The 27,007-nt window shown below is 42.4% G+C and overlaps 1 protein-coding gene across 1 annotated transcript in view; it reads left to right on the top strand.

Annotated features, from left to right (window-relative positions):
• The first annotated feature begins 8,691 nt into the window (after positions 1-8,691).
• Positions 8,692-27,007, top strand: part of XPO4 (exportin 4) — a 103,627-nt gene continuing 85,311 nt past the window's right edge. The window contains exons 1-2 of the mRNA XM_082859723.1: positions 8,692-8,782; positions 23,392-23,497. Of these exons, the coding sequence (XP_082715849.1) occupies positions 8,714-8,782; positions 23,392-23,497 (175 nt within the window). The 5' untranslated portion in view covers positions 8,692-8,713. The remainder of the gene's footprint in view (positions 8,783-23,391; positions 23,498-27,007) is intronic.

Below are 27,007 nucleotides of genomic sequence, written 5' to 3'. Positions count from 1 at the left end.
TGAGAACGTTTGGGAACCTGCCGTGGGCATCCCACCCCACCCACGGAGGCAACCGCAGATGCTGGGTTTCGGTCCGTCCTAGAGATATTTAATGTACGTGATAGCAGCTCACATTTATTTAACTTTTACTTTGTGTCAAGCGCTGTTCTAAGCTTTGTGTTTCTTAACGAACTTAATCCTAGAGATGAGGCCACAAAAGCGCCCGAATCCACATCCCCCCGCCCCACCCCCAGTAAGGGCTTCAGGGGCTGAGCTGACACAGACCTGCTCTGCCTTACCTCTGTGCAAAGTCGGGGCATTAGCTTTAAATACGTGTCAATTTGATAGGAAAAGATAGCAGTTGTTAGAATATTAGTTTCTTTAAACGCTTTTTTGTATCTTTTTTGGTCATTTATATTTATTCTTTCCACGACTGTCCTTTGTGAACATCGTTAAGCTTTTGAAATGTCACCACTTTCTAGGTGTCTCTACAACATTAATGTGTTAATTATTTTGAAACACCCAATCAGGGGAAAGGTTGTCGTGCTAACTGGAACCTTCTCCTCTAAACTTCAGTAGGTCAGATCCATTTTTTAAAATTAGGTGTTTACCTGCTAGACTCAGAACACTAATCTTGAGCTTTTCCCTCATAGCTTCTAGGTTAAAATGGTTATTTGAGAAAAAATAAAAAGAGAAGACTCTGCCTACCTCATAAAAGAAACCTTAAAACGTTTGTCTCGGACAATCCATGACTGTGGGCACTGCAGAAGTCACTTCTGCTGATTGATTTTCTCGTAACAGGGGACTGCTTTTTTCCAAGTCTGAGGAAGAAATCGACGCTGTGTGACATTTTCTTATCCAGGTTTTCTGATGTTCACGACTGACCTTTGCTGACTGTCCTTCACTTCTCCACGTGAGACCTTGTTCCGCATCCTGGTTGGTCTGGAAGGGCTTTGGTGTCGCACTGCTGAGGCCTCCACTTACTGGCTGGCGGCCCCCTGAGTTCACGTGAGGAGTGGAGTTCTGAAGAGTCATGCAGGTTTCCTTTATTATATTACTAGTTAGTGCAGACAGCTAACCTGCAGCACAGGTGTCACGAAAACAAACTTGGGTGTGCTTGCCCCAGCACGATAAAGCCAACCCACGGCCCCCAGGAAAGGGCAGCGTTTATTGTGTTTAATTGCAGGCCCCCAAGCAAGGAGAACAGGCAGCTCAACGCTCAAAAGACCCAAACTCCCCGATGGGAAGGCCTTTTAAAGACAGGGGGAGGGAGGGGGCTTGTGGAGGGCGTGATCAGCTCGTGGACGTGCTTCTCATTGGTTGGTGGTGAGGTAATTGGGAGGCAACATCATCAACCTTCTGGTTCCAATTGGTCTGGGGTCTCCGTGCTTGTGGGCAGCATGCAGTTAACTTCTCCCACCCGGAGGGGGTTTTAGTATCTGCAAAAGAGAACATGGCTCAGAATATGATCTACAGCCCTGGAGGAGGAACTAAAGGTCCTTGGCTTTGTTTAATGGCTAAACTATTATCGTTTTGTCTTGCTTGACTGTTTTCCTTTCTTTCTGCATTTTCTCACTTCTCTGATTAATTTACTCTTTGGAACTCGGGGAAGGCCTAGGAGGCAAAGGTTTCTCTACAGACAAGAGGCAGGTGGAGGGCATAGCGGGGATGGGGGAGTGGGTGTGTGTGTGTGTGTGTGTGTGTGTGTGTGTGTCTGTCTGTCTGTCTGTCTGTCTGTCCGTCCTGGGAAGGCCCCACAGGGTCCCAAACAGTCACACATCAGCTATGATCCGGACTTCAAGAAAAGGTTGTTCCCATAGAGTTGCTTTTTCTTGGATCGTCTCACTTTTTTTACCCAAAGGGTGACTGTTGCATAAAAATATAAAGGATTCCTTTTTCCAAATAAACCTGTCTTTTCCAATTAATCTGGGGTCCTTAGGAACTAGTAAAATAATGTAGGTGAAATACACCAGGTATATAGGTATTAACAGAGGAACAATATAGAAACTAAGATAATGCACTTTATAAGTGGCTCTATGAGTATTTTTTAAATTATTATTTACTTTAATTAAGGAGAAATAACTAGAATCCACCTTGATGATTTCAAGAAGGCTTTAGTACTTGGAATGAAAAATAGTTTAAAGCTAGGGAAAGAAAATAAAATTGTTGCCCTAAATACAGCTGCAGGTTTTCTTCCTAATTAAGTCAGTTGTTTTCCCCCCAGAATTGTGACCTTAAAGAGCTGATGAACTGAAGATGAAGGCTTCAGTTCAAGGCAGAGGTGGCCCCAGGGCATCATCTCGGCAGCTTGGGGATTTTCTATTGAAGTGGCCAGTTGTTTGGATAAATGGGGATTCATACCTAGAGGCTTTAGAACTCCATAGGTGGGTTTGGCTACTCTGCTCTGATCTTCCACAAATAACTTCCAGAGATCATCTGAATTTTGTTGAGCAGATTTTTTTTTCATGTTTCTCTTCTGGCCCATATAATTTGTACTAAATAGATATAAATAAATGTTGCAAGTCATTTCTTCGCAATAAGAGGTTATATGATCACAGCTGAAACAAAAACAGAGATACTATTGAATATAATAGTAAGAATATATATAGAAATGCTCTTGTGCAAATGTGTTTGGTGGTTTGATTTCCTTTACTCTGGAATATACATACAGAGTAGACTCGCCGGTGCCTACTCCAGTAATAATTTATCCTGAATTCTATACAGAGTTTTAGTCCAAAAGGTACCATAGGTTCTCTGAGTTCCAAGTTCAACCAACAGACAGCAGAGGGAGCCGGATGCTTTTGCAGCTGAGATTTGCGCTCACCTTGAGGGCTCACAAGATGTCTTGGCGTGCCCTTTCCGTGGAGAGGAAAGTAGGGATTATTATTAAACCACCCGCAAATTGCAGTGTTTTCTTTTCACATTTTAAAAAAATTGAAGTATAGTTGATTACAGTGTTGTGCTAATTTCTGCTGTACAACAAAGTGACTCAGTTATACATATATATACATTTTTTAAAATATTCTTTTCCATTATGGTTTATCTCAGGAGACTGGATATAGTTCCCTGTGCTATATAGTAGGGCCCTGTTATTTATCCATGCAATGTTTTCTTTATTTCTTTTTATATCTATATATGCTGGGAAGGTGCTGTTGAACCTACACAGTCACTTAGAAGTGATAAATACTGTGCAGATTTCTATGTTAAGGCAAATCTGCATTATGTGTCCTTCCGCTTCCCTCCTCCCCACAATTTAAAAGCTAGACAATTGTCAGGGGACCCTGGAATGGCGTGGCTTACTCTGTTCTTGAACCACTGTGGGTACCTACTACTTGTGCATCACACATTGAGTCAACAGAAATATGTCGGACAGCACTGTGTTCAGTGTGTACATTGAGCGCCACCTGGCACATGTTGAACCCTTCAAATGGAAGCTTGAATGTTTTAAAAGCCATGGGAGTCTCTACATGAATTTGTCACAAGTTTTTTGCAGGACGAACAGTATGAAGCAGATGGGATTAGCTGATTCAGTGAATAAGTTCTCTAGTCATTACTTTCCTCAGACTCGGAGAGATTATTTTAAGGCTACGGAAAGAACAGAGTTTTACCTGAAAGGTGACTTTTCCTTTTACGTAAACAGTGCGGGGACACAGTCGGGCGAGCCGGCGGGGGCCGTCTTTGAGAAGGGGTGGGCTCGCGCTTTGTTGGAGGGTACACAGGACTGCAGTCATCACAGGAGGCACGGATGCGGCTCCAGCTGAGGGTGGCAGTCGTGGGGACCGTGGGACCAGACTGGCCAAGGTTGTTAGAAAAGCAAGCAAGCAGCGCTTGCCAAATGCTGTGTTCCTTCCAACCAGACAAATCGGAGGACGCGCTTCCAGATGGCTGCATTCACCAGTGCGGCGGTTCTCAAAGTTTCGTTTTGGATCCTTCACGGTCTTTTTTTTTTTAATATAAATTCATTAATTTTATTTATTTATTTTTGGCTGTGTTGGGTCTCCGTTGCTGCGCGCGGGCTTTCTCTAGTTGCGGTGAGCGGGGGCTACTCTTGGTTGCGGTGCGCGGGCTTCTCATTGCGGTGGCTCCTCTTGTTGTGGAGCACGGGCTCTAGGCGCGCGGGCTTCAGTAGATGTGGCACACGGGCTCAGTAGTTGTGGCTTGCGGGCTCTAGAGCGCAGGCTCAGTAGTTGTGGCTCGCGGGCTTAGTTGCTCCGCAACATGTGGGATCTTCCCGGACCAGGGCTCGAACCGGTGTCCCCTGCATTGGCAGGCAGATTCTCAACCACTGCGTCACCAGGGAAGCCCTCCTTCACACTCCTAACAAGTACTGACGGCCCCACTGAGCAGGCTGCTGGCTGAGCTGTCAGGTCGGGAGAGGAGTTAACAGCGCTCCTTCTGGGCCTCTGTGAGGCAGGCCCCTCGCCCCCCGTGGCTGCCGGGTTTACCTGTTTTGCTGGCATCAGGTCCACGCTGATGACACAGGGCTTTGTCCAGCAGGTAGAGGGATGGATCCAGAAGACCCTGCAGGGAGAGCCCATCCTCCCAGGAAGAACTGAGGAGGATAAAAATGAGACCAGAGGCTTTAAAAAGACCAGAATATTTTGGAATGTTTGGCAAAATATTGAAAGTTGCCATCAATAATGACACATAATACTCAGGTCAGGGCTTCCCTGGTGGCGCAGTGGTTGAGAATCTGCCTGCCAGCCATGCCTTTAGGTTGTTGGGTCGTAGGGACAATTCCAGAGATCTGTCTGGAAAAACAGAGGTCTTTATCACAATCTCAAAAAATTGTAATGGGATGGATGTCTTATAATGTTGAGCTTTATAAGGAAGGTGGCGTATTGTACTTGGTTATTGATTAGAAGCATTTTACTTAATAGGAGAGTTGCTAAGTTCTTACATATCATATAAATTTTAAAAAGAAAGAAAAAGAAAAATAGACTCTATAATTATGGTGCCACCCTGCTGAATAGGGTTCAACAGCGTGAGAAAGTCTTGATTTCATGTTGTAAAAGTAAAGTGGTTCAGAAGTAAATTTCAAGATGATAGGTTGTGAGATCAGGAGGGATAAAGCCACGGACTACGTTTTGCAATTACTTCGATATACACACATCAACACTGTGCTATATTAATCAAGTATTTAGTATTTAAGAACTCCAAAGAGTAACATTTCACAGACATATCATATGTGCAGAAATACACTTTCTGTACAAGAGAACTATTTTAAAGACATATTTCCCTTTTGGTCTCATGTTTCTGTTTCTGGGGAAATATATTAAGTTCCTATAATTTGATACCATAATACTTTTGGTTCTATACTGCTACCTTGAAAGGTTTCAGAACTTTGGGTTATAAGATCCCTTAACACTCTCTAGATCAGGTGTCTTCTATATCAAAAGGAATTATTAAGTGTTCCCATCTAATTTGGGCTTTAGAGATGCCTTCTAAAAGAGAGATTTTGTTCTTCTATGGAGTCTCTCAAGTAAAATAGAATAATCTCGCACTCTGTTGCATAATTCATCTATTTTCATGTAAGGGCCTCACTGTAGTTTTGATTTGCGTGAAATTATTTTCTTAATTTCCTTTTCTGATGGTTCGTTGTTGGTATATAAAAATGCAACTGATTTTTTAAAATTGATTTTGTATCTTGCAACTTTGCTGAATTCATTTATTAGTTCTAAAAGATTTTTGTGGAATCTTTAGGATTTTCTATATATACGATCACATCATCTGTGCACAGAGATAATTTTACTTCTTCCTTTCCAATTTGGTTGCCTTTTATTTCTTTATCATGCCTAATTGCTCTGGGTAGCACATCCATTAGTATGTTGAATAGAAGTGGTAAGAGGGAGCATATAGTTCGATCCTGTTTTTTATCCCTTTAGCCAATCTATGTCTATTTTTAAAGTTTTTTTTAAATAAATGTGTTTATTTTATCTGTTTATTTTTGGCTGCGTTGGGTCTTTGTTGCTGCGCGTGGGCTTTCTCTGGTTGCGGTGAGTGGGGGCTACTCTTTGTTGTGGTGCGTGGGCTTCTCATTGCAGTGGCCTCTCCTGTTGTGGAGCATGGGCTCTAGCCGCGCAGGCCTCAGCAGTGTGGCACGCGGGCTCAGTAGCTGTGGCTCGTGGGCTCTAGAGCGCAGGCTCAGTAGTTGTAGTGCATGGGCTTAGTTGCTCCGCGGCATGTGGGATCTTCCCAGACCACGGCTTGAACCCCTGTCCCCTGCACTGGCGGGCAGATTCTTAACCACTGCGCCACCAGGGAAGCCCCCGGTCTATGTTTTTTGATTTGTCTATGTCAATTTAAAGTAATTACTAATAGGATGATAGCCATATGAAAATTCTGATAGGATCTACCCTCTGATAGGATCTTAGGGACCTACTAGGTATTCTGGGACTTAACAAGTGTCCCCAGGCCACACTTTGAGAACTGCTGCTCTAAGGTACTTCATCAATATGTTTGTGTTGACAAGATGTTTATGACTTGACAAAAACAAACAAACCCAAACCAAACCTGTTTCCAAGGAGAAATATATAATATACTCAACTAATCACTTTTGGTTAAGAATAAGTAGGAATAATTTTGCACCCCATGACATCATAGGTGTTAAAGGCATACCCTAAAAGTACAGGGGATGTAATATCTGTGAAATGTTTTTGATTCCAGGAACATTTCGAGCAGATTCTTAGGCCATAAATATTTCTCTTTTGTGTCTAGTGAGAAATTATTGGAATTTGCGCAACTTTCTTCCCTTCTACTTCAGGATATGAAGAGCCTGTGGCTAGGCTGGACTACTACTCCTTACCCCGTCCCGCACCCCCAGGAGAGCGCTACTGTTGCATAGTAAACCAAGAAATAACAAGAGTCAGGCATTGGAGGGGAGGTTAAATTAGTGGGCAAATTCTAGAATCTTCCAACAGTGAAATTCTACAACTCTGCCCTAAAATTCATGGCTCCATTATGGGAGATGTAACTTCAAAATGCTAATTTGATAGGAAGCATACTCATTCTGACATTTAATACTTTTCCTTCTTCCTCTTTCTTAAAGAGTGTCTAGATGTAAAGTTCTTATGTAATTGCACAAAACAAATGCTTTGGAACACAGGGCCCAATCTGAAGCATCATAAGCCTCAAACATTTAATGTCACAAATACTCATTTGTCTACACTTTTGCAGATATATCATGGAACTGCCGTAATTACTATTTGTAGTGGGTAGAGACATTTTGTAATCTTTTGTAGGTTGCTTTATAAAGATCTTCCTTGACTTAGGATGGGATTATGTCCCAATAAACCCATCGTAAGTTGAAAACATCCTAAGGTGAAAATGCTTTTAATACATCGAACCTACCAAACATCACAGCTTAGCCTCCCCTGCCTTAAACGTGGTTAGAACACTTAATATTAGCCTACAGTTGGGCAAAATCATCTGACACAGAGCCTGTTTTAGAATAAAGTGTTGACTGTCTCATGTAGTTTGTTGAACACCGTACTGAAAGTAAAAACCAGAATGGTCTTAACGGTACCAGTGGTTCACCCTCGTGATTGTGCGGCTGACTGGGCGCTGTGCCCCACGAGGGTATATCGGACAGCGCATCGGGACCGCACATCGCAGCCCCGGAAGAGATCAAAAATCGAAGCACGGCTTCCAATGAATGTGTAACGCTTTCACACCATCAAGAAGTCGAAAAATCGTTAGGTCCAGACGCCTGTACTTAGTAAAGTATTTATTGAATGCCTACTACATGTTAACCACCTAGTTTCACACAATTCTTAAAGTAAAAAAGGCCATTCACTGCACTCACTTTGCCCTTTTGTAACGAAATAAAAGGTACTTCGTTTCTCAAGCAATAAAAGCCTTGTTAATTCACTTCCTCAACTTCAAGTTGTAGAGATGCCCAATATAAGAAACCCGTTTTTCAATGGAGCTAATAATGCAATTCTGTTGCAGGGACATAAAAAAGGGAAAACCCCAAAGTATGGCTTATTTACCACTGAAAGAAGAGATAAAGGAAGACGTTAACAGAGGAAACTTAACGAACACTGAAATGAACGTGACTTTCTGTGCAGCCCCAAGAAGCAGAACAGCACCAAGAGCTAGAAACCTACGCGTAAGTAGGTGTCAGCTCAGAAAAGAACAAAGTTTCCAGCAGTTGGAGCTGGTGTGAGCGCTGAAACAGTGAGGGGAGGAAGAGTGGGTTCCGAGGTCCCCTAACGGACCTTCCCTCCAGGCTCCACACCGAACATCGCTGCTGCGAGGTCCCCACACAGCACAGCGGGGGCGGCGCGCTCCACCGACTCCGGAAGCTAGGCTGCCCGCCGAGGGGGCTCCGGTCTCGTCCCCGTCCGGTGCCCGCAGCTCGGGGCTGTGTGAGGGGGGGGGACGCGAGCGGGGAAGACGCGCGCTCCGCGGGGTCGCAGGCACTTCTAGTCCCGCAGGCCGCCCTGCCCCGGATGGAACACGGCCGCAGAGGACAGGTTCGGGCCGGAGGCGCCCCGGGTCGGGCGGCGGGCGGCGGGCGGCGGGCGGCGGGCGGCAGGCGGGCAGGCGGGGACCGGCCCAGGGCAGGGGAGCACCCCGCCGCGCGCCCGCAGCCCTAACCCCGCGACCCCGCGTCGACGTCGGCGGCGGCGACGGCTCCGGCGGGAGCGCGCGAGCCCGGGGCGCCGCGCGATTGGCCGGCCGGGCGCCCGCTCCCAGAATGCAGCGCATGGCGCGTCATTGAAGAGAGACCATGATGGCGGCGGCGCTGGGGCCCCCAGAAGTGATCGCTCAGCTGGAGAACGCGGCCAAAGTTCTGATGGTGAGTGGCCGCGTCCCCGCGCCCCGCGTCTGCTGCCTCCGGCGGCCCTGCTGCGCTCGGCCTTGGCGCCCGCCGGGCTGGCGGCCGGCCGCGGCCTCCCGGGAGCCCGGGGCTGGAGGGGGCGGCTGGCGTGGCGCAGGACTCTCCCTCCGGCTCTGCGCCTGCCTCCGTGCCCCTGGCCGGACTGTCCCTTCGCTGGGTGTCGGGCGCCCCCGCCGCGCAGCGGAGTGGGGAGCCGAAGGAAAAGGGCTTCTTGCGCCCCAGCCCTCCCGCGCGGGGTCGGGGAGAGGCGGGCGCGAGGTCGGGGGCTTGTGCGCGCCGCTGGGGGGTGGGTGCTGGCCGAGGGCTGGCCCGGCCCCGGTGCTGTTAGCAGCGCTCGTTCCCCTCGTGCCTTCGGGTCCGCGAGTGCTTTCTCCGGCCTGCAGCCACGGTTGGGCAACCGCAGTCGGCCGCACGTGGAAGGACCGGCGGGCGGGCGGGCGGGAGGGAGGGGAATCTTAGGGACCAAGGTCATTGGGGCAAAACTTTGTCTAGTACTGAGCTCTGTGCGGGTCGCGCGTTGAGAAGAGTTGGGTCTACGGTCCTCGTTGACTTCTTTCTTCCCCTTACAGTACAGTGAACAGAGCAATTTAGTGAGTAGGTTATTTACCTACTCGAGGAGTTGAAGCCTTCCACGCAGGGAGTAGAAGTAAGGATAAACCATATTTACTCAGTAAACTGTATTTGCTGGCTCAGTTTTGTTTTTTGTAAATCATGATTTCCGTGCTTGTAGATCTCTTTGGAAGCTAGAGGCTTATTTGATTTCTTGAATTGACACAGCCTTTCTAAGAATTGAATGTAGCCAGCTTCGTTACCTTTTTGCACCTTTTTTCCCCTTTTGGTTCGGTGTTTGGGTTATGTGTTCAAGCATCATAGTTTAAAATATTTGAACTAATTCTAGCATAGTTTGTAGTTCCTTTTCTCAAGTTTTGTTTTCACACACAACACCAGGTAGCTCATGAAATTTAGCTCATGAAACTGAGAAGCCTAATTAAAAGCAGGATTTACTTGCTGCATTATGAGCGAAGTTAGGTGCATCGTTTTGTCACAAAAACTGACTTAGACAACGTTTTCAGACTCTTCCAAGTTAAGTCCAGAAAAAACTAGCTACGATTCCCCCTAAATACAAAGTTCTTAAAATCTCTGACTTACAGCGTTTCCTGAAATATCTGAAAAATCTCTAGGAGCTAGAGGCCCCATTTTCATTAGACTTTGGAAGGAGTATGTGACCCCCAAAACACTGCTTTAGTTCTAAGGTCGAAAAGGTAAAAATGTGCCCTTCATCATTGGCCTGAGTATTTATTTGTTTTTTTTTGCGGTACGCGGGCCTCACTGTTGTGGCCTCTCCCGTTGCTGAGCACAGGCTCCGGACGTGCAGGCCCAGCGGCCTTGGCTCACGGGCCCAGCCACTCCGCGGCATGTGGGATCTTCCCGGACTGGGGCACGAACCCGTGTCCCCTGCATCGGCAGGTGGACCCTCAACCACTACGCCACCAGGGAATCCCCCTGGCCTGAGTATGAATTAGCATTTGTGCTTGCTAGGACCTTCTGTCTTCCCTGGCAAAGCTAGTTTTATCACCTATAAGGGAGTAGCTGAGAAGAATCGGAATAAATACTGTTAATTGAGTGCACATTGCCTGCCAGATGCTGTGCTTGATGCTTTACACACTTTGTTAATCCTTGCAGCCGCCTTACAAGGTTGAGAGAGAGCTTAAGGTGGCCCAGGTTATGTAATTACTAAGTGGCTGAATTAGGTCTAGAACTCGAATCTGTCTGGCTCTAATACTCGCTCTCTTTCTACTCTACCTTACCACCTCTCATATGTGTTGTATAGGTATCCATTTACGTACTTTTAAATCTTTCCATAAGAGTATTGAAAAAAATGTTATTAAAAATAGGAAATTCCTGGGAATTCCCTGGCGGTCCATTGGTTAGGACTCCATGCTTCCACTGCAGGGGGCCCGAGTTCCATCCCTGGTCAGGGAACTAGGATCCCACAAGCCTCGAAGCACGGCTGGAAAAAAAAAAAAAAGGAAATTCCTTTTTGGAAGTGTCCACTTACTATTTAAAAATGTGGAAGAGTAGCGCTTACTGCATGATTTCTCAGTATGAAAGCTGCATTCCATTTTATTATAATTAACAATAATAGCTCACATTTTATCGGGTGCTTACCGTGTGTGAGGCACTATGCAAGCACTTTGCATATATTACCGTATTTAATCATCAGTGACTATGGTAGTTATTACTTTCATTTCCATTTTCTGGACTAAGGGACTGAAACGTGTAGATGCTAAGTAATTTACCCGGATTTTCAAGGCAAGTAGCAGAGTGGGGACTCCAGCTCAGCTTTGTCTGTTATCAGCCTGTGGTTCTTGGCCTGTGGGATAGTGGGACTAGAAAGCAGGTAGATTCATTAATTTGGGGATAGCTAAGATTGTCAAATCTCCTTCAGTTACTTAGCATTAGAAGATTAAAAAAAAAAAGAACAGGTGATCGTAGCATTTATCAGGTCTGTGGGTCGAATGGATATCCCTCTAAGGAAATTTTTTTTTCTCTCTTTTTTTTTTGGCCACGCCACGCGGCTTGTGAGGCCCTAGTTCCCCGGCCAGGGATCAAACCCGTGCCCCCTGCGGTGGAAGCGTGGAATCCTAACCACTGGACCGCCAGGGAAGTCCTTGAGGAAATCTTGTTTGTAGAAAACTGCTGTGTATTTTAGCTGTTACTATGTTTTGGGATTCAAAGTAATTAGTGATGTCTTTCACGATTATTTTTGCTTAATTTTTCCATTTGGTAGTCCATATATTTCTTTCATGAAAATCAGCTTGGAGTTTTAGTGTGTAAAACAATCTCAGGAGATCTTTTCATGCAGAGGTCTTAGGGAGTTCACGATGGCTATTAGAAGGAAATTGTAAGTAAATTTTTGGGTGCAGACATAACATTTTTGGTAATAGGGTTTATAGCTTTTATCAGCCTCTCTCAGGAAATAGAGACCCTGAAAAAAAAATCTAGTTTAAGTGTTTTGCCTTCCATTCTATGGATGGGGAAACTGAGGTTCAAAGAGGTAGAAGTGACTTGCCAAAGGTAGGTCACAGAACAAATTTGTGATAAGAGTGATCCAGAACCTAGATCACCAGACTCCCATTTCAGAACTCTTTTAAAATTTACTTACTCAACCATGTTACTTCTCAAAGTCAACATATTATAATACTATAAATGTTAAATATTATTGCTTGATGGGAAATTTCAAAATGTGTTTTTGGTTATTGCAGTTGCTTCACTGTGAACACCTATATTCTTTCCTCTTTAGGTTATTGGATAAGCTGCCAATAAAGTAGTATATTAGACCTTTAGAGTAAAAAAGATGTTTATGGGATTTAGAGATGTAGGTCTCAACATAAAGCCTGATTCCCCGCCCCCCACCCCCAAAGTAGTAATAGGGAGTATTTTCTGTACATGTTTGTGAATACTGCTTAGTCTTCTGATTCAAGACAGTGAGGTTACTTGCTGGAAAATAAATTTGAAGGTGAACAAACTAGAATGAGGAAGGGCTTTTGTAAATTAGTAACAGTATGCACGTGACGCCATCTATTCTGAAAACAGTGTGCAAATGGAGCGTTGTTTAAATAGGTCTTGAAATTTTCTGTTCCAAAAAGATTCCAGTTGTTGGCTTCTGCTTAAGATACCTAACCATGCGTTTTTGAGAGGATATTAAATACATACAGAGTAAGTAAAGTGGACCACACTTCTGTGCTGACATTCTCAGCAGTGAGAGTGACTGTAAGAACTTATAGCAGGTTACAGTTACAGACCTGAGAATTTGGTGTTGCTGATACATTTTATGTCATTTACAAATTATGACAGTAATACTGGAACATGTTATTTTAAAGTACATCAACAACACACAATGTACAGAATAACAAGTGTTCCCTCCTTTCCCCACTCTCAGTCCCCTTTCCTAAGCAATCTGTATTAAGTTTGAATATACTGTGACCTTATTTCCTATGCTTTTACAATATACATTATGTAGTGCTTTCTGTATAAATGATACACTGTAAATATTATCCTTGATTTAAAAAAATCTTATCAATGCCTTTCTGAATAGTAAGAAATTCAAGCTGTGCAGAAAGGTATATGGGGAAAGTAAAGGCTCCCTAAGCCCCCATCTCCTCTCTTCAGAGGTCACTGTTCCTTGAGTATCCATCTTGAAGATCTCTGAGCATGTAAGAGCACACATATGTCCTTTTTTAAAACAATCAATCAATTTATTTATTTATTTTTGGCTGCATTGGGTCCTCATTGCTGTGCGCGGGCTTTTCTGTAGTTGGGGCGAGCAGGGGCCACTCTGCCTTGCGGTGTGAGAGCTTCTCATTGCGGCGGCTTCTCTTGTTGTGGAGCATGGGCTTTAGGCGCGTGGGCTTCAGTAGTTGTGGTACACGGGCTCAGTAGTTGTGGCTTGCGGGCTCTAGAGCGCAGGCTCAGTAGTTGTGGTGCACGGGCTTAGTTGCTCTGTGGCATGTGGGGTCTTCCCAGACCAGGGCTCGAACAGGTGTCCCCTGCAGTGGCAGGCGGATTCTTAACCACTGCGCCACCAGGGAAGTCCCTAATGTATTTTTTTACATAAATGAGATGGTGTGATCCATATCTTCCTGCACTTTTCTTTGTTGACTTCATTGTGGATGAATTTTAAAGAAGTTTATTTCCATTTTCTCCTTTATGTGAATAGATATAAAATAAAGGATGTGTTAGGATTTTACAGACACCATAATGGAGAAACCTAGTATTCTTTTGTTATTAATATTGCATTTGTTTGAACCATAAATCCAAAGAGTGATTTATTTATTGTCTTAAATTTCCTTGGTTTTGCTCCCCTGGCTCCCTTGGATAAAGGGTTGTCCATAACAAGTGTGTCCAGTGACAATATAAAATAATGCAGAGCACATATGTTAATTGATACTTTATAGGAAAGTAATTTCATATATTTGTTTTAAAGCTGGAATGGATTTTAATAAATCTAAATGCAGCTTTTATGAGAGAGATTCATGATTGGTTTTCATGGCTTTTATTTTGGAATTTGGTTAACATTTTAAAAGCATCTGCAAAAATGTAGTGCTGTAGAAAAATCCTTACCATCTTGTTTGATTTACTTATTCTGCAGCATTTCTTCAGTACACGTGTGCTGGGCACGATGCTACGTATGCTGAGGAGACAGGAGAAACAGGCCTTGTTTTCAAGGAGAACAAAAGTCTAATGGGGAAGAAAGGCAAAACTATTAGCGAGTATTAGGTGATGTTATAATAGGAGCATATGCTGCTGCTCTGTGAGAGTACAGAGGAGGGACTTCTATCTGAGGCTGAGATGGGACCTAGAGAGGGCTTCTCAAAACCTAGGTGATCCTTAAGCGGAGACATGAAGGACAAATTGGAGTTCTCCAGTTGGATAGGGGTGTCCCAGGTAGAGGGATATATTTGTGTGAAGGCCTGAGAGAACCACGTGCAGTGTGTTTGGGGAATAGTTGAGCATTTATTTAGTGTTTCCCGAGCCCCTTCTATGTATAAGGTATAATGCTTTTTGTGTGTGTGTGTGCGTGCGATCAATAGTGCACGTCATAAAATTAATAATTTTGCTTATAGCATTTACTTTTCATATTGAAAAGATTCATTGTATCGTGTAAGCATTTTTATTTATTTCAACCTTGTCTTTTCATCTCTGCTGTGGCGCTAGATATTAGACTGGCACTAACAGTTCTTTTTCTCAAAAAACTAGGTAACGGGGAATTTTTATTTAAAATTTAGTTTAATTAAATTTGTATTTTGCAGTTGGATTTGTGTCAAACTCAGCTAACTGCAACATAACCAGTGATCCAAAGAAGAAATGTGAAAGACATTTGAAATCATCCATAGATAACCTAAAAGGCAGCTGATAAAATTTAACAGCATTTTATGATTAAAAATTCAATAAATTAGGAAATGATAAATCTATGATAAAAATAATTATTTGAAACCACCAGTAAATGGAGATAGTCTTATGAGTAAAATAGGGAGTTCTAATAAAACTATTATTCAACACTTTCTGAAGGGGAGGGCCTAGCTGATACAGTAAGATAAGAAAAAGAAATAAGGGACTTCCCTGGTGGTCCAGTGGCTAAGACGCTGTGCTCCCAATGCAGGGGCCCGGGGTTCGATCCCTCTTCAGGGAACTAGATCCCACATGTTGCAACTAAGAGTTCACACGCCGTAACTAAAGATCCTGCATGCTGCAACTACAAAAAAGAAAAAAAAAGATTCTGCCTACCGCAACTAAAGATCTGCATGCTGCAACGAAGACCCAGTGCAGCCAAATAAGTAAATATCGGAAAGAAAAGTAAAAAGATCATAATTTGCAGGTAATATTCAGAAAGAAGAAATCCAAGGAAATTAACTAAAAAACTATTACTAGAACCAATAGTTGTTTGGTAAGGTGGCCAGATATAAGGCAAATAAACCAATTGTAAGATTTCCTTTATACCAACAATGGTCAGCCTAAAAATGGAAAAAAATCTCATTCTGTTAAGAATAAAAACTGGAGGAATAAACTGTAGGACACTATTTAATAAGAAATATACAACATTTTTGTGACAAAAACTAGACAGCTTATTTGAAGAATGTAAAAGAAGATCTGAATTAAATGAAGGTTGTGTTCCTCAATTCAAAGAGTTAATCTGGTTAAGGTGGCAGTTCCTTCCTCATTAGTCTATATACTGAATGTAATATCAGTAAAAATCCCTCTTCCCTCCTCACCCTTTTTTGAGGTGGGAGAAAATCTTGACTGATTAATTAGAAAATATATATTATCTGGAAGAATATTGCATGACAGTAACAAAAAACGTTAAGAAAAAGAAGAAAGGAGGGTTTGGGGGAGTTTGTACCAGTTATTGAAATGTATTCAGAAGCTACAGTAATTGCAGGGTTGTGGTGCTGGCGTGGAAAAAGAATGGGAAGTTGGAATAGAATAGTGCAGAAACAGACCTGTGATTGAGACGATATTTCAGGCTGTGGATGTATGGAGATGGACAGCGTGTGTGGACGCATAGCAGGCTGCACGTTTGGGAGATGGTCTGGAGGTGTGTTACAGGAGCCTTGAAAGTCTGCATGCCCTCTGACCCAGCTGTTCCACTTCTGCCCCTTCATTCAGCCTCCCGAAATACTTGCATATGGGAAAAGCACTTACTGTAGTGTATATATACCTTGCTGTAGCAAAGAACTGAAACAGTGTGCATGTCTACTTGGAAGAAATTGTGGTAAATAAACCGTGGTACTCTGTATAGTGGAATATTATGGAACTTTCAAGAAATGTGGGTCTAATATGTGATAGTTTTTTTTGTTTGTTTTTTAATTTTTTGGCTGTGCCGCATGGCATGCGGGGTCTTAGTTCCCTGACCAGGGATCAGACCCGTGCCCCCTGCAGTGGAAGTGTGGAATCTTAACCACTGGACCTTGAGGGAAGTCCCAAATTTAAGTTTTGCTTTTTGGAACTTTCTGGAATTTTTTCCCCAAATATTTTCGATCTGTAGTTGGTTGAATCCTGAGATGTGGAACCTGTGGATTCAGAGGGAAGATGATAATTATTTACAAGTGTAAATTGTAGTACATTTACAGCTCATGATTCTTGCAGAACATTTTTTCTAAAAAGATTGAACTCTTCACATAAATCAGTTTCATGTGAGTTTGAATTTAATTTTAGGTGTAAATTTATGAATATTTTAATGTTCCTGTGACAGTTATTGTTACTTGCAGAGGTTATACAAGAAACCACAAGTAGCTTAATGATTTGTATGTAATTAAAAACGCCCATTTATGTATCCTGTGGTTGTATCTTCAATTGTAGGAAAAAAGTAAAATTGTCTTCCTCATTAATAAATGGTTCATACAGAGCTTTATGTTAAAATAGCATTCTTCTCCATTGAGTGTGACAATCTCTGAATTTAATTTCTATTTCTAAACCTGTAGATGTTTGCTTTGCTGTAGCAGTTTGAAAATCAGAGATTCTTTTTAAAAAATATTTGTTTATTATTTGGTTGCACTGGGTCTTAGTTGCGGCAGGTGGGCTCCTTAGTTGCATCTTGCCAGCTCCTTAGTTGTGGCATGTGAGATCTAGTTCCCTGACTAGGGGTTGAACCCGGGCCCCCTGAATTGGGAGCACAGAGTCTTAACCACTGCGCCACTAGGGAAGTCTCCAGAGAGAAGAATCAAACTTTATGAAAAATTCTGATAACTCCCTGAAATGCTTTATTGTGGTGTCCGTGTGTACATTTTTGTTTTGTAGTTTACTGAGAAAGTTTACTGACTTCCTGTCACAGTGCTCAGGCTGGAGAGTTAATGTCTGTGCAGGTGCCTCAGGGACGGGCTCTGGGGAGGGAGATGCAAGCTGGCCTCGCCATGGGTCCGGGTGCTGCTGCCTGCTTGGGCCCAGCTCCCACCCTAGCCACCTTGATCCGGTGCCCCAGGCTGCCTCGAGACACGTGCACGTGTGCCTGGCCACCATCCTGTCCTCACTACTCCCATGCACGCTCCATTGTCCCATTGGGCTTCGCTTACAAAACACAGGTTCAGAGATAAAATGATTAAGCATTTCAGGATGGTGAGCGCAGAGTATTGCATTAAGCATGGGGCCCTGTGGAGAGTTGGGCCCCATGCTACTGCCCTGGTCACACATTGAGGAAGCTGGCCTTGGGCTGCGCAGACTGGGCATCAGTCCACACGTTGGATCTGCTCTCTCCTTCCTGAACCTTACACGCATGGATTCCCTCGGCTTAGAACACCCTTCTCCCTCTTTTGCCTAGTTGACATTTAATTTTTCAGATCTCAGTGTAGGTGTTTGCTTTGACAGGAAAGTCTGACCGCTCTGAACTAGGTTAAATTCTCTTCCCATGGCGCCATTTGCTTTAGTAACATTGATGGCATCCACAGTTTTGTGCTGCTTATTTGATTATATGATTGACTTCTCTGCTGGATTGTAAGCTCCTTGGGAACATGGATTCTGTTTGTTTTTGTTTATCAGTGACTCACTGTTGTGTCTGAAGCATCTAGCACATTGCCTGGCACATAGTGGACATTTGATCGTAATTTGTGGATGGAAATATGCTGTAAGGGAAGGGTTCCAGAGACAGATTACCCAGGTTTGAACTGAAGTTTTATTACTGCTTTCCCTTTGTGAGGCTTTGGATAAGTTTTTATCTTTCCAGCTTCTTCCTTTTTTTTTTTTAATTTATTTAATTTATTTATTTTTGGCTGTGTTGGGTCTTTGCTGCTGTGCGCGGGTTTTCTCCAGTTGCGGCGAGCGGGGGCTACCCTTTGTGCAGCGCGCGGGCTTCTCATTGCGGTGGCTTCTCTTGTTGCGGGGCACGGGCTCTAGGAGTGCAGGCTCAGTAGTTGTGGCTTGAGGGCTCTAGAGCGCAGGCTCAGTAGTTGTGGCACACAGGCTTAGTTGCTCCGTGGCATGTGGGATCTTCCCGGAGCAGGGATGGAACCTGTGACCCCTGCATTGGCAGGCAGATTCTCAACCACTGCGCCACCAGGGAAGCCCATATTTCCAGCTTCTGAGGACCCTTCTCCCATCTTTTTTTCTGCATCAGCCACACTAGTTCTTTCTCCATCCTTCCCTCTCCTGTCCTTGGTCCTGTCACAGAACCTTTCATACATTGTTCCCTCTGCCTAAAACGCTCTTCCTCTCTCTCACCTGATCCTTCAGGTCTCCCCATAGTCGCTTTCTCAGGAAAGCCTGCCTTAGCTTCTCAGAAAGGTGAGACTCACCTGTCCTATACTTAGATAACACCTGCCCCATCTGGAATTTTACATTTATTTGTGTGGTTAATTAATGAATGTTGGTCTCCCTAGCTAGATGCTAATATGTGTTAGTTTAGGGACCTTGTTTGCACATAATAGTTGCTTGGTAATATTTGTTGAATGAAAGAAATGAATAAAGGGGGAAGGGAGATGAGCCTAGAGAAATAGGCAGGGGCTGGGCTATGTAAGGTCTTATTGCACAATAATTAGCTTGGACTCACCCTGTAGTGTGACATGTCAGTTCTGTGGTTTCACTCTGACAGCAGTGTGAAAATCTCATCTGAGGGAAGCAATTTGTGAGGTGGAAGACCAGTTAGGAGGCTGTTAAGTTGTTCTGCAAAGAGATGATGAGACTCTGAACAAAGCCAGGGTGGAAGGGAATATATTAATATTCTTAAAATTTGTTTTACTGCTAAGGTGACTCTTATGGTAAAAAGAGAGTGAATATATATTTGACGGGAGCTAGGGAGTACACCAAAACAGCTTGTATAAGCTAAAATTTCTCAATTTTTATCCTAAAAAGTTAATAGAGGGACTTCCCTGATGGTCCAGTGGTTAAGACACCACGCTCCCAATGCAGGGGGCCCGGGTTCGATCCATAGTCAGGGAACTAGATCCCACGTGCTGCAACTATGCAACTAAGACCTGGCACAGCCAAATAAATAAAATATTTCAGAAAAGGTTAATAGAAATTTTATTCTAGTCCATAATATATCCATGTTTTAATATAAAATTATTTGACCCCAATCTTGCTGGTCTATCTATATTTTATGGATTTGTGGCAGGAATTAGAGAACTAATTAGAAAACAACAGTAGTATGATAGTGACCTAATCAGATAAGATGTTAGAAAAATCACCCTATTGCTAGACTAGGCAGCACACATGGAGCAGTGTTGACATTTAGGAATTGAGCAGCAGTAGAACATAGAGAGTCTGGAGCCAGACTGTTTGCATTCCTCTTGACTCCACCCCGTGACTTAGCTGTGTGACATTTGGCAAGTCACTTAACCTCTATGCGTCTGTTTCTTCTTCTCTAAACTAGGAAAATAATTATTTCCAGAGAGTTAATGTGTAGATTAAATGATTTCATTTACATTAAAAGGAAAGTGTTTAGAATAGTGCCTCATACATAATAAGTGCTCTATAAGTGATAGCAGTTATTTTGTACATTAATCTATCACATAACATCGCATCAAATCATATGAATCTAGGTAACCTTATAGTAAGCACTCTGTAAATATTTGTTGAATTAATTAAATTTCTTCAAGAGTAGTGTCTTCCATATCTGCACTCTCCAGTGTGGTGGCCAGTAGCCACATGTGGGTGTTGAGCTCTTGAAACGTGCCTTGTGCAGAGGAGGAACTGAATTTTTTACTTTAATTAATTTACATAGTCAGTGGGGGTAGGGACTGCCATATTGGGCTGCGCGAGTCTGGAGTGTGACTGTATCTCTTTGCGTTCATCTTCTGCTCTGTAAATATTGAGTCCAGGTTTCAAATACTCCTCATGGGTCCTGTCTCTACTCCTGGTTGTTACATTCTCACCCTCAAAATGTAGTACTGATTCTAGACATCAGGTGAATCTTTAATACATTTTTGCTTATTATTCTGATTCTTTTTCCTGCTTTAGAATCATCAAAACAATACTTTTGAAAACATTGATGGCATTTAATATTTTATTTATTTATGTATATGTGTACGTATGTATGTCTGTGTTGGGTCTTCGTTGCTGCGCGCGGGCTTTCTCTAGTTGCAGCAAGTGGGGGCTACTCTTTGTTGCGGTGCGCGGGCTTCTCGTTGCAGTGCCTTCTCTTGTTGGGGAGCACGGGCTCTAGGCGCGTGGGCTCTGTAGTTGTGGCACGTGGGCTCAGTAGTTGTGGCTCGCGGGCTCTAGAGCGTAGGCTGAGTAGTTGTGGTGCACGGGCTCAGTTGCTCCGTGGCATGTGGGATCTTCCCGGACCAGGGCTCGAACCCATGTTCCCTGCATTGGTAGGCGGATTCTTAACCACTGCGCCACCAGGGAGGTCCCAATGGCATATAATATTGATGAACAGAAGATGACCATATTTTTTGCTTCCTAATTGTGAGTCATTTTTATTTTTAGATTTATAGACACCAGTTAGAATGAGCAAGACAATTACTTTTTTTATTATCTTTGTATACACACCTGCCTTTAGCATTTATCCTTTAATGAACTGTATCAAGCAAACTTTTTACACAGATATCGTAAGAGGGTAAAAAATACTGTCATATCCTTTTAGCAAAACAAGTTGGTTCCAGTTATTGTCACAGAATATTGGGTAATAAAGTAATTCTAGCGTAATGACTGACTGGATGAGAATAGCATGTTTCCTTTTTGTCCTTGGAAGTATATTGTTCATTCACTGATTCTTGAGTTTGAGAAAATTCACCTAGGGCAGGGTTTCTCAGCTTTGTCACTGTTGGTGTTTTGGGCTGGGTTGTGCATTGTAGGATGTTTAGCAGCGTCCCTGCCCTTTATACACTAGTTGCCAATAGCACTCCCCAGTGTGGCAACCAGAAATGTCTCCAGACATTGCTAGATGTCCCTTGTGGGACAAAGTTGCCTCAGTTGAGAACCACTGATCTAGAATATCAGTATCTCAAGACTCAAGTTCTGAGGTTACACTTATATGATTAGTTTTATCATCATTAATGGAGTTTGTCTGTTAAAAACTTTCTGCAGTGATAGGAACGTTCTGAATCTGTGTTGTCCAGTGTGGTAGCCACCAGACATGAGTGCTATTAAGCACTTGAAATGTGGCCAGTGCAGCCAAGGAACTGAATTTTTTTTTGTTTAATTTAATTTTAACAAATGTGGCTAGTGGCTGCTGTTTCGGACAGTGCAGGTTTAGTGTGCTGCTGTATGTCTTTTTGCATTCAGCTTCTGACTTATCTCTTAATTGTGAAATGCCTCTCCTTATCAGTTTTTTTCTCTTTGTCATTATGGGTAGAAAATTCTCAATTCCCAACACTCTTCAATGAAACCTTAAAAAAAAAAAAAGACTACAAAGATGGTGTTCCCAGATTTCATTTATACCTTGCTGAAAGATCATGTTATACTCTGAGCAACGTAGTAGAAAAGTTGAGGATACTGTAATAGTGCTGATTTATTTTGTTATTGTATTACTTTTCTAGGTGATTTTATCATTTCTTATTTATCTTTTTAATAAATTATTTATTTTATTTAATTTTGGCTGCATTGGGTCTTCGTTGCTGCTCACGGGCTTTCTCTAGTTGCAGCGAGCGGGGGCTACTCTTCGTTGTAGCGCGCGGGCTTCTCATTGCGGTGTGGCTTCTCTTGTTGCAGAGCACGGGCTCTAGGCGCGCAGGCTTCAGTAGTTGTGACACATGGGCTTAGTTGCTTCGCGGCATGTGGGATCTTTCCGGACCAGGGATCAAACCTGTGTCCCCTGCATTGGCAGGTGGATTCTTAACCACTGCACCAGCAGCGAAGCCCCCATACTCAGTATTTTTGTACATTATATTCCATTATAGGTTATTACAAGATAATGGCCGTAATTCCCTGTGCTGTACAGTGTATCCTTGTTATCTATTTAACGTAGTTCTTTAATGGAAATATTTTCATTTTTATCTAGAGAGCTGTAGAGGGTGCTATATCATTAGGAATAGTAGTCTGAACTGGCTTTAGCTAATTATAAGAATTCCTTTAGGCAAGAGAATCAAAGTTAATTTTTCTTGGATTTACTTCTTTTTTTTCTATTTTAACTGAAGGTAGAGTAACTAATGTTGCATAATTGATATAGTTTGTAATGAATATTAATCTAATATACCTGGTTATGTTTTTCATCTTCCAGAGTCTTTGAATACAGTTGAAATGATGATTTCCCCACTTTATATTGGTTACAATAACAAAGGTTTATTTTCCTGCCAACTCCCCTCACCCTCCCCTCCCCTCCCAAATTGAGAAATCTGATATTTTGATCTGTATGCTGTATAAGCAATCTCTTCTCCTTCTCTTCAGATGGGTCTCAGTAAGGTCAAAGATAACCTTTGAATGTATATTTTAGGAATGTATATTTTAGGTAGCGCTGTTCAGAAGAGTATTATCTTTGGAAGAAAGACTGTTAGAACAAAATGGAATTTAAAAACCTGAGCAGACTTTTAGGAGCTGTTTTTGTTGAGAGAGAAGGCTGGCTTTTCTGGCTGATTAATTGATTATTCAGAAAGGAGTTTGGTAAACTCCAAACTTCGCTGTTCCTAATTTTTCTGGTTTAATAGTGATTTTAGAAAACTAGAGGTAGAATTATCTGATAATATTTCTATCTTAAAGGATTGTTTTTAGAAGTTCAATTTTTAGTAATTTTGGATTCATTTTCACCAGGGCTGAAGAATAGAAATTATTTGAACTTGGTCAGTTTAGATGGAGTGGTATATTTCGGAATAAAAGGCAGTGAGTAGGCTATGTTTTTTTAAAAAATTACAAAAAGATGTTAAATAAATATATCTTTCTTAAATGTAGGCAACTTGAAAGGATTCTGATCCAAACCTTGTCAGGAATTTGTTTCTTTTCCCTGAAACTGTATTTTAAATATTTATCATGAAGTTAAATACTATAGTTACTTAAGAAAAATTAAGCAAGAATTTGTACTCCCGTAGTCCCCTGAAAGTGAAAGTATTTCTCTTGTTGTGGGTAAAAGGATTGCTATTGTTCAAGCTTCCTTATTAAACAAGTGTGCTCTGTGTTTGTGTTTGTTTTTAAATCTCAAGGCACCACCTTCCATGGTTAACACTGAGCAGCGCCAGCATGCTGAGCATATATTCTTATCATTTAGGAAATCAAAATCACCATTTGCAGTTTGCAAGCATATTTTGGGTAAGTGTTTACTTTAAAAATACCTAGTTTTTCTATCTTGAACTTTAGATATTTTAAATTCCTTTAAAAATAAGCAGGTTTGTACAGTTATAATTTTCCATTAATAATCATTCCACTGAAGTGGCTTTAAAGATATTCCATAAAGCCAGAGAGAAAACTCTGATTTTGCTTTGGATTTTTCTTCCTTAAATAAAACATTCAATAAGTTGTTTTATTATTGACCGTAATATCAAGGCTGTTAATGGTGGGAGGAAAATCTAATGTTTTTTCTGTTGTTTTCAAGTATGATATCACTTACAGGAAATGTACTATAACGTATTCCAGTGTTTTAAAATTAAGATTATTTTGGGGGGTTTCTACAGTTTCTTTTAGTTGTTTTTTCATCATTTTTTAAAAACCATGTAGTTTGTACTCAGCTCGCTTAGCGAATATTGGTTAGTTCTGTGTAGGATCTTCATCGTATGTCCTAAAATGAAGCATTGATTTTTAAGTCTTGTAAAAAATGTTTTGTGAGTACCTTATGTCTGACATATGTATGGAAGTGATCTCTTTCCTTTAAAAATTATCACAGAAGTCATAACTTATTCAGAGATGGCATTTTCTCTGCCTCTTAGGTATTTTTCAATAATAGTTAAGAGAGATTTCATTGGTTATTGTTATTTTATAATCTGATAATTGTTGGCTGTTTTTCTTAATTGGAGCCACTTTTTTGGTAACCCATATTGAAGGCTTAGAAAAGAAGGCTATTTGAGTTGTCCATGACCACAGAATTGGTTAGTTGAGTGTTAGGAACTAAACTATCTGACCTTTTATCCTTGTGCTTTTAGGAAGACTAATCCGTAGCCACCAGCACTCTGGTTTCTGGATGGAAACAGCCTGCCATTCCAGCTCTGTGTGCAGAGTGCTCTCCAGCTCAGGGCTGGGGCGAGGACTGTGGGGCTCAGTGGGCAGGGCCGGGCGCCAGGGTGCCTGCGGCCTGGAAGCAGCTTGAGGAAGTCACTTCACCTCTCAGGCCCTTTTTTCATCTGTGAAATGGGCATAATGATGTCGTTTGCCTTAAATGGACTTGACTGTCTTAAGTCGTAGTGAGGTGCAGATGTAGTAACATATGAAAGCACTTTGTGAACAGTCATGTAAATGTCATTGCCCCGTTAGTTCATTTCAGATGGCCTTTGAAAAATGCTCTGTCCTCTGCACGGAGCTAGCATCGGCGGCAAAGGCGGCCTTGTCTCCTTCAGGAGTTAGATCTTACATTAGAGAAGCAGTTTAATAACCACCTTTAATTCTAAATGAGGCGGGGATTTTTGTTTTTTGGGTTTTTTTGAGTAGTCTGTTTTTATACTCGGTTGAATTTGCTTCTGGCACTAAGGAAATTTGTTATCTTGTGGAGAATAACTCAGTGTTAAATTAAAAGAAGCAAAACTAAACATCATTAAGAATTTAAGGGAGCCTTACTTCATCCTTACTGCCTTGAAACTGCTGAGCATTAATAGATGTAGAAAACCTCAGATGATCTGAGTCTGGCTCTTGTGGCTGTGCCCTCGCTGCATAAACAGGGTCCCAGCGGTGTTTCATCTGACTTCCGACTGACTGTGACTCAGTTGTCCTTCTGTGCTAGCTGGAAATACCTGATCTAAGTGATAAGTATGTTATTAGAGTGTATTTGTTTATACCACTCTTTCCTTTTTAGAGTATGTATATTTTATGAAGAACTATTGCTTTGTTATGATGTGAGCTTGTTTTAGAATACTTTTGTTTTCCTGATAAAAATTTCTAAAGAATAGTATTGCTAGTTCCAGCCGCGCTATTGGAAGCAGTTTGGGTTTTGAGACATTAACTGTTTAAAAGGTTGGGTGCATGTGTGATAAGCATAATCATTAATGTACTGCAAAGCCTTGTGTTACATTAATGTGTACATCTAAACTTCACAGAAAATCTTAACTCCTTACTCAGTTGCCACCAGCCCAGAAAGGTTAATTCCTCTAAGAAGACTTCTCATGCACGTGGCAGTCGATCGCAATCCAGAATTTTCACATTCTTATTTCGGGATTATAAGTCATTTTTATAGAATGTCTGGGTGATAGATTCTAATGAAGGGGAGACTTTCTCTTGGATGCTTCCCTTTTCTGGCCTCTTAAAATTCTTCCTTCCCACTTCTAACTTAAGTTTTATTATGTTTCTCATTTTATCTCATTTCTTTCTCGTCTTATTCTTTTGTTTTCACTGTAGTTTTAATTTCTTTGCTCTTTTCTGTGTGTTTGTGTGCGTGCGTGCGTGTGCATGTTGCATGCTTGTGCGTTTTGTTAGAAGAGCACTTTCAGACCTCTTGGCCTCAGAAGTCTTTGGCACTTAGGAATTTACTAGTTTTATAGGGTCAGGTGTTCCTTCAAAAAACCTGTGAGTTCTGCTCTTGTTAAAGAAATACCCCCAGACCTTGAGGGGTCGGTCCAGCACTTCTGGAGCTAACTTAGCAGCTTCCTTTTGCCCTTTTCTCAGGGAGAAAAGGATTTCTTTCGTTTCTTATCTTGGAGGTAGCCGAGACAAAACAGAACGAGCCTGAGACTTATTCCATTACTGTTGGTGTGCTTGTGTGTGTCACTGTGCAGTTTACGTTGCCTCTGCTTTGGACAGGAGCCCCAGGGCCGGAGAGGGGAGCATAGTTGCCGGAAGCCAGAACGCAGTGCTCTTCCTCTCGGCCCTTACTTTCACTCTCGCTTTAGTCTTCCTGGCTCGAATTCAGATGGCCGGCAAGATGTGTGTGAATTTTATTTACGTAATTATTATTAAAGAGTTACTGTGGTAGGAAGTGAAAGCTTCCTGCTAAAGTGGCTTAAACTAAATTGTCGTCTAAACAGTGTCCTAGTCAGTGGGAAATCATCCCTAAGAGTATTAGAAATTCTAGATGAACTGTGAGTTCTGCACAAGGACCTTGCAATTTTGAGCATCTTTCCAGCAGGAAGCAAGAATAAGGCTCCTGTGTGTGTCAAGTCCTCATCCTCCGCTGGCAGGCTTCCGGAGCTCCGGCGAGCATCTTCTGCACATTTCTGTTGTGTTTAAGTGCAGTCTATGAAGGCCAATGGCAGTTTTTATGAGAAAGTGTAATTTATTAGGTTAGGAAAACTTTTAACTTTGGAATCTGGCTTCTTTTTTTCAGATTCCTCCATTCTTAGAGACAGTTTCTTATAGGAATAGTAATTTAGAGATCTTCACTGATACCAGACAGAGAAATCTAAGGAAAAGAGGTATCTTGAAAACTTCTGAATGTGATTTACTTTCTGTAATTGTACCCCTACTGACCCTTGCAAAAAAGGGGAGGGGGCAGAAAAAAGCTAGGCTGTAAGCACAGGGAGTTAGACAGGAGCGTGTTTCCTTGCTCACGAGAAGCAGGAGTATGTGCTGGGCCTTGTCTAGTTGGCACCTGCGCTTAGGGCAAGGCGCGTGTCACCAGAGGACACCACCCAGCCACGCGGGCTGCAGTTTCCTCTCACAGTCAAGTGCAGGGATCGGATT

This window comes from Leucopleurus acutus (genome assembly GCF_964270905.1).
Source record: "Leucopleurus acutus genome assembly, chromosome: 18".
NCBI lineage: Eukaryota > Metazoa > Chordata > Mammalia > Artiodactyla > Delphinidae > Leucopleurus > Leucopleurus acutus.
This window is presented reverse-complemented; position numbering and strand designations above follow the sequence as displayed.